We start from the raw sequence: 12691 nt of genomic DNA, 5'->3' as shown, positions 1-12691 counted from the left end.
AAGTGAAAAAGAGGGCAAATGAGAGTTGGGGTGAGAGAGTATCATTAAATTTTTGGGAGAATAAAAGATGTTTTGGAAGGAGGTAAATAAAGTGTGTAAGACAAGAGAAGAAATGGGAACATCGGTGAAGGGGGCTAATGGGGAGGTAATAACAAGTAGTGATGATGTGAGAAGGGGATGGAGTGAGTATTTTGAAGGTTTGTTGAATGGGTGAGATGATAGAGTGGCAGATATAGGGTGTTTTGGTCGAGGTGGTGTGCAAAGCAAGAGGATCAGGGAGAATGATTTGGTAAACAGAGAAGAGATAGTAAAAGCTTTGCAGAAGATGAAAGCTGGCAAGGCAGCGGGTTTGGATGGTATTGCAGTGGAATCTATTAGAAAAGGTGGTGACTGTCTTGTTGACTTGTTGATAAGGGTATTTAATGTATGTATGACTCATGGTGATGTGCCTGAGGATTGGTGGAATGCATGTATAGTGCCATTGTACAAAGGCAAAGGGAGTAAAGGTGAGTGTTCAAATTACAGAGGTATAAGTTTGTTGAGTATTCCTGGGAAAATATATGGGAGGGTATTGATTGAGAAGGTGAAAGCATGTACAAAGCATCAGATTGGGGAAGAGCAGTATGGTTTCAGAAGTGGTAGAGGATGTGAGGATCAGGTATTTGCTTTGAAGATTTATGTGAGAAATACTTAGAAGAGCATATGGATTTGTATGTGGCATTTATGGATCTGGAGAAGGCATATGATGGAGTTGATAGAGATGCTCTGTGGAAGGTATTAAGAATATATGGTGTGGGAGGCAAGTTGCTAGACGCAGTGAAGAGTTTTTATTGAGGGTGTAAGGCATGTGTATGAGTAGTAAGAGAGGAAAGTGATTGGTTCTCAGTGAATGTTGGTTTGCGGCAGGGGTGCGTGAAGTCTCCATGGTTGTTTAATTTGTTTATGGATGAGGTGGTTAGGGAGGTGAATGCAAGAGTTTTGGAGAGAGGGGCAAGTATGCAGTCTGTTGTGGATGAGAGAGCTTGGGAAGTGAGTCAGTTGTTGCTTGCTGATGATACAGTGCTGGTGGCTGATTCATGTGAGAAACTGCTGAAGCTGGTGACTGAATTTGGTAAAGTGTGTGAAAGAAGAGAGCTGAGAGTAAATGTTAATAAGAGCAAGTTTATTAGGTACAGTAGGGTTGTGGGACAAGTCAATTGGGAGGTAAGTTTGAATGGAGAAAAACTGGAGGAAGTGAAGTGTTTTAGATAATTGGGAGTGGATTTGGGAGCGGATGGAACCATGGAAGCGGAAGTCAGTCACATGATGGGGGAGGGGGCGAAAGTTCTGGGAACATTGAAAAATGTGTGGAATGCGACAACATTATCTTGGAAAGCAAAAATGGGTATGTTTGAAGGAATAGTGGTTCCAACAATGTTATATGGTTGCAAGGCATAGGCTATAGATAGAGTTGTGCAGAGGAGGATGGATGTGTTGGAAATGAGATGTTTGAGGCAATATGTGGTGTGAGGTGGTTTGATCAAGTATGTAATGAAAGGGTAAGAGATAAATGTGGTAATAAAAAGAGTGTGGTTGAGAGAGCAGAAGAGGGTGTTTTGAAATGGTTTGGTCACATGGAGAGAATGAGTAAGGAAAGATTGACAAAGAGGATATATGTGTCAGAGGTGTAGGGAATGAGGAGAAGTGGGAGACCAAATTGGAGGTGGAAGGATGGAGTGAAAAAGATTTGAAGTGAACGGGGCCTGAATATGCAGGAGGGTGAAAGGCGTGCAAGGAATAGAGTGAATTGGGACGATGTGGTATACCGGGGTCGATGTGCTGTCAGTGGATTGAACCAGGGCATGTGAAGCATCTGAGGTAAACCTTGGAAAGTTTTGTGAGGCCTGGATGTGGAAAGGTATCTGTGGTTTCGGTGCATATACATGACAGCTAGAGACTGTGTGTGAACGAATGTGGCCTTTGTTGTCTTTTCCTAGCGCTACCTCGCGTGCATGCAGAGGGAGGGAGTTGTCATTTCATGTGTGGCAGGGTGGCGACTGGAATGAATACCGGCAGACAGTATGAATTATGTACATGTGTATATATGTATGTCTGTGTATGTATATATATATTTGTATGTTGAAATGTATAGGTATGTATATGTGCGTGTGTGGATATGTATGTATATGCATGTGTATGTGGGTGGGTTGGGCCATTCTTTTGTCTGTTTCCTTGTGCTACCTCGCTAACTTGGGAGACAGTGATAAAGTATAATAAATAGATAGATACTCTCTTTCATCTTGAGAATCCCAGTTCCCCAAATCTCTCATTTTGTAATGAAATCCTCCATTTTCAGTACTTTACCCTGTCGTAAAAGTTTGTGTTTAACAGCTTCCTGTAGCACCCTGACTTCCTTTGCTGCTATTATACTTTTATATATATGTTTTGGATCATTTCATTTCTTTGGAGGGTATCATATCAGCACCACTTTACATTTCTTTTCTACATCTATGCTGCCTATTATGTTTTGTCTGAATGGTTGCCATCTTCCACTATTTCTTACAACTTATGGCTTTTTTTTTTATTATGAAGGCCAAGCCTTTCCTTCCTTTACCTTTTCTTTCCCTGCATACTATCATCTACCCCTCTGTGCAGAACAGGTGAAATCTTATCTCTTTAGTAAGCTTGTTTCCACAATTCTAGTTATGTCAGGTGCATTTTCCCATGTACAGTCCTTGAATTCCAGCTTTCTATTAACTGCCAGTGCATCAACAAATATTTGTACTCATTACTTTCAGTCTGACATTACCATCAAACATTTCTGATCTGCCTGCAGTACTGGCAGGTCTGCTCTGCCCTCCTGCTTCATTTGATATGTGCAGATTTTTGCCTTCTTGTAGTCTTTGCTTTCCTCCCTCTTCCTTGGGTTACATTCGATTTAATGGACTTTAGGCATTAATGGACACCCCCTCCCCCGTATTACTCTGTAAAATAGAGGGTTTACTGTGTATCTGAGCTTCTCTAAAATCTCACTTTTTAGTAACAAATGCTGGTTCTGTAAGCTCAGCACTTTTGTAATCTTTTCATCTATCTGGCCTTAAACTTCAAACTTCCTTGATTACTCCATTTTTAAAAGTGCATTATATTTTTTCTGCAACTTGACAATTTTTTGAACCTCTTATTTTATGTCTCCAGGTCTGTGTTCTGCATTAATCCTCATGCTCTGCCTGTACCTCCTTTTATACTATTTCCAGTAGATTCTGTTTTTTGTTTTAGTCCTTTTTTTCTATATTTTAACAGCCTTTATGACACTTAGGAAAGACCAGTCAGACCTCATTTGTTTTCAGTGAGTTCCTGCTCTTTTCTTTGAATATGTACCTCCTGAATCCCCACCACAAAAATTTATCCTTTTTTCATACCCATTGGTTATATTTTTCAAATCCCTAAGTTCCTATCTCATCTCATGACACCTTTTATGATCTTTACCTTGGTCCCTCTCTTTCTGTATTTCCATCTCTAATTGTGTTCACTTCCGATCCTGTATCTTAATTATTCAAACAGCATCTCTGAGATGTTGATCTGTGTTAATTCCTGCCTTGTTTGTCCCTCAAGTTTTCTTCTTGTAGATCTGGGGTAATTTTCTTAGTCATTAGGAAGCTAGTGAATGAAGTTATTAGCTACTTCCTCCCTTGTATGGATTTCTTGAAAGCATTTCTGAGGTCTTTTGCTCTATCTGAGGAATGCCTGTGATGGCCAGAAGGAGAGGCATTCCTGTGTGGGGATTTAGTTAACACTGTCTTTCAGTAGCCCCCTAGTGACTACAGAAACAGCCCCTAGTGACAGCTACTTGATACTGGCTTCTCACCTTATCTCAGTTCATTTCTGAAGATCATAAATTGATCCCCCTGAATAGCAGAATGAAAATGATATATCTTGCTGGCATATCAATTTGATCTATCCAGGGAATATTTTGAACACTCAGTTATTTTACCTTTTGGTTGTGCATATTTTGCTATCTATTGCTGTCAGGGGGAAGGGTAGGTGGTAAACTATGATTATGAAATAAAAAGAAAAATACTTGCAACCCTTCTTTGACTACAGAAAAATCACATACATGAATTGCATGTATAAGCTCCTGAAAATGTAGCTTATTGTAATGTTTAATGATGATTTCCTAAATATGAATTTTAGAATACTTATCACAGTCTGTATTCATCACCAAAGTCATTTGATTTTTTCTCTTTAGCTAAGAAGAAGGACCCATTTGACTATCGAGTGTGGTGCAATTGTAGCCAAGCTCATTTTAAAAGAGAGGAGTATGTTGCAGCAGAAGAAGATGCTTTAATAGCCATTAAGTTAAATCCATTTAATGATAAGGTATGATATCCTTTTTTTTATGATATTAAGGTATGATGTCCTATTTTTTATGATATTGCATACTTGTCTGTGTTGTTTATGTATCTGTCATAACTCCATTCCCATTTCATAAAGGGCATTAGGAACATACACACTCAAATGACTTGTACTGAATCTATACTTTGGATGAAGGTGAAAGAAGAACCCTCACACATATGTCTTCCACCTTTTTCGTTTTGTACTTAAAGTTGGTATATTAAGTGAAACTAAGATTTGCATCCACACAATCTCAATACACAAAATGCTGTCATTGAATCTGATCCCTAAGTATTCCAATGATATCTCTTCAAAAGGGGAAAAGCTAAGGAAAGGACAGCATTACTGCTAAAGCAGTTGTGGGAATGTGTGAAAGAATGTAAGGAAGTGAGGTCTAGACTGGTGTTGGTAAAAAGAAAGTGGATTGTAAGAGGTGTGATTATTAGTGCATATGCTTTTGCCATGAGAAAAAAGATATGAGGCAAGTGTTTTAGGAGCAGCTGAGTGAGTGTGTCAGCAGTTTTGATGCAAGAGTTCAGGTGTTAGTAATGGTTGATAAAATGTGAAGGTGAATAATGTAGCAGTTGATGTAATTGAGGGGCATGGGGTATCCAGTAAGGTGAAAGGAAATGGTGAATAGTTTTTTGAGTTGTTTGCTGAAAAAGTTCTGGTTTAAAAAGAGATACATGCACATACATAAGTATATGTATGCAGTAGGAAAGATGGTAAGTGTGCATTATTAGATTACATACTAATTGATGGGCTTGCAATAGAAAGACTTGGATGTGAATGTGCTTAAAAGGGCAGTTGGTTTGATGTCTGATATTATCTGGTGGATGGAAGGGTGAAGATCTTTTTCTTTTCTTTTCTTTCATACTATTCGCCATTTCCTGCGTTAGCGAGGTAGCATTAAGAACAGAGGACTGGGCCTTTGAAGGAATATCCTCACCTGGCCCCCTTCTCTGTTCCTTCTTTTGGAAAATTAAGAAAAAAAAGATGAGAGGGGAGGATTTCCAGCCCCCCGCTCCCTCCCCTTTTAGTCGCCATTTACGACTTGTAGGGAATATGTGGGAAGTATTCTTTCTCCCCTATCCCCAGGGATAAGGAAGGGTGAAGATATGTAGAAGATTTTTGAAAAGCAGAAACAGTATGGATGAGAAAAGGGTAGTGAAATTCAGTGAGCTTGGAAAAGAAATGTGTGAAGAAATACCAGAGATTAAGTGTAGAGTAGTAAAAGGTGTAAGTAAATGAAGCTAGGGAAGTGGGTGAGGAATGGAAGGTATCTAGGGAAGCAGTGCTAGCATATGCAGAAGTGTGTGACATGCAGAAGGAAGGTTGGAGCTAGATTGGTGAGAAACAGTAGTAAGTGGTGGGATGACAATGGAAGGTGCATGTGAAAGAAAAGAGAGAGGTATATGGATGATAGGAGGGAAAGAATGCAAATTATTTGGAGTTGTATAAGAGAAAGTGGCAGTAGATTAAGAGGAAGGTGAAGGGTTTAAAAGAAAGAAGGCAAATGAGAGTTCAGTTGAGAGAGTATCAGTAAACTTTAGGGATAATAGGGTGTTTTAGGATAAGGTTGAGAGTGTGAAAAAAGAAGAGAACAAATGGTAACACCAGTGAGTATTTCTGAAGGAGTGTTAAATGATTGATGATAGGTTGACAGATGTAGGGTGTTTGGGTCTGGGAGGTGTGCAAGATTAGTGAGCCATGGAAAGTGGTTTGGTGAAGAGAGAAGAGGTGATAAAAGCTTTCTATTAGTTGAGATGTGGATGGTATTGCAGTTGAATATCTAAAGAAAGGGAGTGACTGTATTATTGATTGGTTGGTTCAGACTTTCACTGCTTATATGGATCATGGTGTGGTGCCTGAGGATTGATGGAATGTATGTGTGGTGCCCCTGTATAAAGGCAAGGGGGACAAAAGTGAGTATTCAGACTAAACAGGTAAAAGTTAGTTGAGTGTACCTGGGAATTTGTATGGGAGAATGATAATTGAGAGGGGTGAAGGCATATACAGAGCATCAGATTGGGGAGGAACAAAGTGGCTTCTGGAGTGTTAGAAGATGTGTGGATCAGATGTTGATTGTACCTGGTGAGTTGTATGGGAGAATGATAATTGAGAGGGGTGAAGGCATGTACAGAGCATCAGATTGGGGAGGAACAAAGTGGTTTCAGGAGTGGTAGAGGATGTGTGGATCAGATGTTTGCCTTTTAGAATGTGTGTGAGAAATACTTAGAAGAATTTGTATGTACATTTATGAATATGGAGAAAGCATATGATGTTTAGAAAGATATGCCTAATGGGAGGAAAGCTATTAGAAGCATTGAGTGATTTCCCAAAGAGTGTAAGGCACATGTATGAATAGGAAGATAGGAGATTAAGTGGTTCCAAGTGAAGGTTGGTCTGTGGCAGGGGTTTCTGATATCACCTTGGCTGTCTAATTTGTTATGGATTGGGTGGTGAGGAAGGTAAATGCAAGGGTCTTAGAGAGAGTGGCCAGTATGCAATCTGCAGAGAATGAGGGGGCCTGGGAAGTTCATTGTTTGCTGATGACACAGCACTGGTCTGAGTGAGGACTTACTGAAGTTGGTGAGTGAGTTTGGGAGAGTTTGTGAAAAGGGGAAGTTTAGTGTAAATTTGAATAAAAGAAGGTTATTAAGTTTAGCAAAGCAGAGGGACAGGTTAGTTTCGGTGTGTTTGAATGGAGATAATTTCCATTAAGTGAAGAGTTTTAGCCACTTGGGACTTAACATGACAGTGAATGGAATAATGGAGGCAGAAGAGAGTCATGGGATGGGTGAGGGTGCAAAGTTTCTGGGAGCATTGAAATATGTGTGGTAAAAGAGATCATTGTCTGTTTGAAAGTATACTAATCTCAATGATATATGAATTTGAAGTATGGGCTATAGCTGAGGATGTGCAGAGGAGAGTGGGTGTGCTGGAAATGAAATGTTGTGAGGTGGTTTGACTTAGTAAGTAATAAATGAGTAAGTTAGAGATGTAGTAATAAGAAGAGTGGTTTAGAGAGATGAAGAGGGTGTGCTGAAATGGCTTGGACATATGGATCAAATGAGTGAGAAGAGGCTGACAAAGAGGATGTATGTGTCAGAAGTGAAGGGAATAAGGAGAAGGGTGGGACCAAGTAAGAGATGGATTGAAACAGATTTTGTGTGATTGGGGTCTGAACATCCATGTAGGTGAAGTGTACCGGATAGAGTGAATTGGAATGATGTGGTATACTAAGTGCAACTTACTGGCAGTGGACTGGACCAGGGCATGTGAAGTGGCAGGGGTAACCATGGAAAGGTTTTTGTAGGGCCTGGTTGTAGATAGGGAGATGTAGTAATAAGAAGAGTGGTTTAGAGAGATGAAGAGGGTGTGCTGAAATGGCTTGGACATATGGATCAAATGAGTGAGAAGAGGCTGACAAAGAGGATGTCTGTGTCAGAAGTGAAGGGAATAAGGAGAAGGGTGGGACCAAGTAAGAGATGAATTGAAACAGATTTTGTGTGATTGGGGTCTGAACATCCATGTAGGTGAAGTGTACCGGATAGAGTAAATTGGAATGATGTGGTATACTAAGGGCAACTTACTGGCAGTGGACTGAACCAGGGCATGTGAAGTGGTAGGGGTAACCTTGGAAAGGTTTTTGTAGGGCCTGGTTGTAGATAGGGAGCTGTGGTTTCAGTACATTGCACATGATAGCAAGAGAATGGCTATGAGTGAATGTGGCCCTCCTTTGTTTTTTCCTCACTTATGCAGGATACTGCAAACAAGTCAGAAAAAATAATCTCAGCATCTAGCCATCTTTTTTTATGTCTGTATGTCTTATTGATAGATTTGATTGTGCTGCTAAATATATTTTTTTGACCATTATATCATCTCTTGTATATTCTGCATCATATTGTTCTATACATTCTGAATGACTGTACCATCTTGAAAAATATGAATGGAGAATGTGTGGGCTTCAATCCCCCACCATTCATATGGGAGGAATTCAACCATTCCATGTGGTGAACACTGAAATCCCCAAAGTAAATTATTTCGGCTTGCGAGTAAGAGGATGCCACAGATTCATGGCAGGAATTTGGATAGTCGAAAAAAGATATAGGATTTGTGAATTAGGAGAGCAGGAGGTGAAACAAAGGAAAAGTGTTGTAATTGGGAGATACACCTTGAGCCAGATAACATCAAAGTTTGGGAACTCAAGGTCTTCAAGGCATGCAGCAGGGGTGTTGATGTTGGAATACACACATACACCATCTTTGAACAGGAATTATGAGTGGAGATTATAGTTCCATATGACAAAGGGGCTTGTGAGAACATCATTAGACAACTGTATTTCAGAGAAATAAGATATTAGGAGAGGGCCATTTTGTCTGTATTCCTGGCGCTATGTCACTGAAGCAGAGGATAGCAATGCTGTTTTTCTATGGTGCGAGATAGCGACAGGAATGAATGAAGGCAAGCAAGCATGAATATGTACATGTGTATGGATGTAATGTCAGCGTGTGTGTATGTATATGCTGATATGTGTGTGTATGTACATGTGTGCATGTGGGCGTTTATGTACATGTATGTGTGTATGAGTGATAGGACCCTTCTTTGTCTGTTTCCTTGTGCTACCTCGCTGACTCGGGAAACAGTGATTAAGTATAATAGATAAAGTTTGAATGGAGAAAAACTTGAGAAAGTGAAGTGTTTTAGATATCTGGGAGTGGACTTAGTAGTGGATGGAACCATGGAAGCAGAAGTGAGTCACAAGGTGCAGAAGGGAGCAAAGGTTCTGGGAGCATTGAAGAATGTGTGGAAGGCGAGAACATTATCTTGGAGAGCAAAAATTGGTATGTTTGAAGAAATAGTGGTTCCAGCAATGTTTTATGGTTGTGAGGCATAGGTTATAGATATGGTTGTGTGGAGGAGGGTTGATGTGTTGGAAATGAAATGTTTGAGGACAGTATGAGGTGTGAGGTGGTTTGATTGAGTAGGTAATGAAAGGGTAAGAGAGAAGTGTGGTAATAAGATGAGTGTGGTTGAGATAGCAGAAGAGGGTGTGTTGAAATGGTTTGGACACATGGATAGAACAGGTGAGGAAAGATTGACAAACTGTTTCAACACACTCTCTTCTGCTCTCTCCATTCATTTTATTACCACACATCTCTCTTACCCTTTCATTACTTACTTGATCAAACCACCTCAGACTACATGTTGTCCTCAAACATTTCATTTCCAACACATCCACCCTCCTCTGCACAAACCCATCTATAGGCCATGCCTCACAACCATATGACATTGTTGGAACAGCTATTCTTTCAAACATACCCATTTTCTTGCCTTCCACACATTCTCCAACGCTCCCAGGACCTTCGCTCCCTCCCCCACTCAGTGAATCACTTCCACTTCCATGGTTCCATCTGCTGCTAAGTCCACTCCCAGATACATAAAACACTTCACTTCCTCCAGTTTTTCTCCATTCAAACTTACCTCCCAATTGACTTGTCCCTCAACCATACAGAACCCAATAACCTTGCTCTTATTCACATTTAGTCTCATCTTTCTTCTTTCACACACTTTTCCAAACTCAGTCACCAACTTCTGCAGTTTCTCACCTGAATCATCCACCACCGCTATGTCATCAGTGAACAACAACTGGCTCACTTCCCATGCCCTCTCATCCAGAACAGAGTGTGTACTTGCCCCTCTCTCCAAAACACTTGCATTCACCTCCCTAACCACCTCATCCATAAACAAATTAAACAACCATGGAGACATTCATGCATCCCTGCTACAAACCGACATTCACTGGGAACCAATCACTTTCCTTTCTTACTATTCGTACACATGCCCAACATCCTTGGTGAAAACTTTTCACTACTTCTAACAACTTTTCTCTCCCACACCATATACTCTTAAAACCTTCCACAAAGCATCTCTATATGGTGTAGGAGGTAAGTTGCTAGAACCAGTGAAAAGTTTTTATTGAGGATGTAAGGCATGTGTACGAGTAGGAAGAGAGGAATGTGATTGGTTCCCAGTCAGTGTCGGTTTGCGGCAAGGATGCATGATGTCTCCATGGTTGTTTAATTTGTTTATGGATGGGGTTGTTAGGAAGGTGAATGCAAGAGTTTTGGAGAGAGGGGCAAGTATGCAGTCTGTTGTGGATGAGAGGGCTTGGGAAGTGAGTCAGTTGGTGTTCCCTGATGATACAGCGCTGTTGGCTGATTCATGTGAGAAACTGCAGAAGGTGCTGACTGAGTTTGGTAAAGTGCGTGAAAGAAGAAAGCTGAGAGTAAATGTGAATAAGGGCAAGGTTATTAGGTTCAGTGGGGTTTAGGGACAAGTCAGTTGGGAGGTAAGTTTGAATGGAGGAAAACTGGAGGAAGTGAAGTGTTTTAGATATCTGGGAGTGGATTTGGCTGCAAATGGAACCATGGAAGCGGAAGTGAGTCACACGGTTTGGGAAGGTTCTGGGAGCGTTGAAGAAGGTGTGCAAAGGGAGAACATTATCTCAGAGAGCAAAAATGGGTATGTATGAAGGAATAGTGGTTCCATCAATGTTATAAGGCTGCGAGGTGTGGGCTGTAGATAGGGTTGTGCGAAGGAGGGTGGATGTGTTGGAAATGAGAAGTTTGAGGACAGTATTTGGTGTGAGGTGGTTTGATCGAGTAAGTAATGTAAGGGTAAGAGAGATATATGGTAATAAATAGTGTGGTTGATAGAGCAGAAGAGGGTGTATTGAAATAGTTTGGTCACATGGAGAGAATGAGTGAGGAAAGATTGACAAAGGGGATATATATGTCAGAGGTGGAGTGAACAAGGAGAAGTGGGAGACCAAATTGGAGGTGGAAGGATGGAGTGAAAAAGATTTTGAGCAGTCGGGGCCTGAACATGCAGGAGGATGAAAGACTTGCAAGGAATAGAGTGAATTGGAACAATGTGGTATACTGGGGTCTGCCTGCTGACTATGGATTGAACCGGGGCATGTGAAACGTCTGGAGTAAACCATGAAATGACAACCCCTTCCCCCCGCATGTGCATGAGGAAGCACTATGAAAAGACAACAAAGACCACATTCGTTCACACTCAGTCTCTAGCTGTCATGTATAATGCACCGAAACCACAGCTCCCTTTCATATCCAGGCTCCTCAAAACTTTCCATGGTTTACCCCAGACGCTTCACATCCCCTGGTTCAATCCACTGACAGCACGTCGACCCCGGTATACCACATCGTTCCAATTCACTTTATTCCTTGCACGCATTTCACCTTCCTCCATGTTCAGGCCCCGATCGCTCAAAAGCTTTTTCACTCCATCCTTCCACCTCCAGTTTGGTCTCCCACTTCTCCTCATTCCCTCCACCTCTTACACATATATCCTCTTAGTCAATCTTTCCTCACTCATTCTCTCCATGTGACCAAACCATTTCAAAACACCCTCTTTTGCTCTCTCAACCACACTCTTTTTATTTCCACGCATCTCTCTTACCCTTTCATTACTTACTCAACTAAACCACCTCACACCACATATTGTCCTCAAACATCTCATTTCCAGCACATCCACCCTCCTCCGCACAACTCTATATATAGCCCATGCCTTGCAACCATATAACATTGTTGGAACCACTTTTCCTTTAAACATACCCATTTTTGCTTACCGAGATAATGTTCTCACCTTCCACACATTTTTCAACACTCCTAGAACTTTCGCTCCCTGCCCCACTCTGTGACTCACTTCTGCTTCCATGGTTCCATCTGCTGCCAGATCCACTCCCAGATATTTAAAACACTTTTCTTCCTCCAGTTTTTCTCCATTCAAACTTACCTCCCAATTGACTTGTCCCTCAACCATACTACATTTTCTCTCAGCTTTCTTCCTTCACACACTTTACCAAACTCAGGAACCAGCTTCTGCAATTTATCACCCAAATCAGCTACCAGAGCTGTATCATCTGCGAACAACAACTGACTCACTTCCTAAGCCCTCTCATCCACAACAGACTACATGCTTGCCCCTTTCTCCAAAACTTTTGCATTTACCTCCCTAAGAACCCCATCCATAAACAAATTAAACAACCATGGAGACAACATGCACTCCTGCTGCAAACTAACATTCACTGAGAGCCAATCGCTTTCCTCTCGTATTTGTACACATGCCTTCCATCCTCGATAAAAACTTTTCACTGCTTCTGGCAATGTGCCTCCCACACCATATATTCTTAATACCTTCCACAGAGCATCTCTATCAACTCTATCATATGCCTTCTCCAGAACCCTAAATGCTACATACAAATCCATTTGCTTTTCTAAGTATTTCTCAC

At 41.0% G+C, this 12691-nt stretch overlaps 1 protein-coding gene across 1 annotated transcript in view; it reads left to right on the top strand.

Moving 5' to 3' along the window:
- Positions 1-12691, top strand: part of LOC139749260 (uncharacterized) — a 481728-nt gene that overhangs the window by 50738 nt on the left and 418299 nt on the right. Inside the window, exon 7 of the mRNA XM_071662996.1 lies at positions 4226-4356. Within this exon, the coding sequence (XP_071519097.1) occupies positions 4226-4356 (131 nt within the window). The remainder of the gene's footprint in view (positions 1-4225; positions 4357-12691) is intronic.

Source organism: Panulirus ornatus, chromosome 6 (genome assembly GCF_036320965.1).
Source record: "Panulirus ornatus isolate Po-2019 chromosome 6, ASM3632096v1, whole genome shotgun sequence".
NCBI classification, from domain to species: domain Eukaryota; kingdom Metazoa; phylum Arthropoda; class Malacostraca; order Decapoda; family Palinuridae; genus Panulirus; species Panulirus ornatus.
Note: the sequence above shows the minus strand (reverse complement) of the source record. Positions and strands in the feature narration are given on the sequence as shown.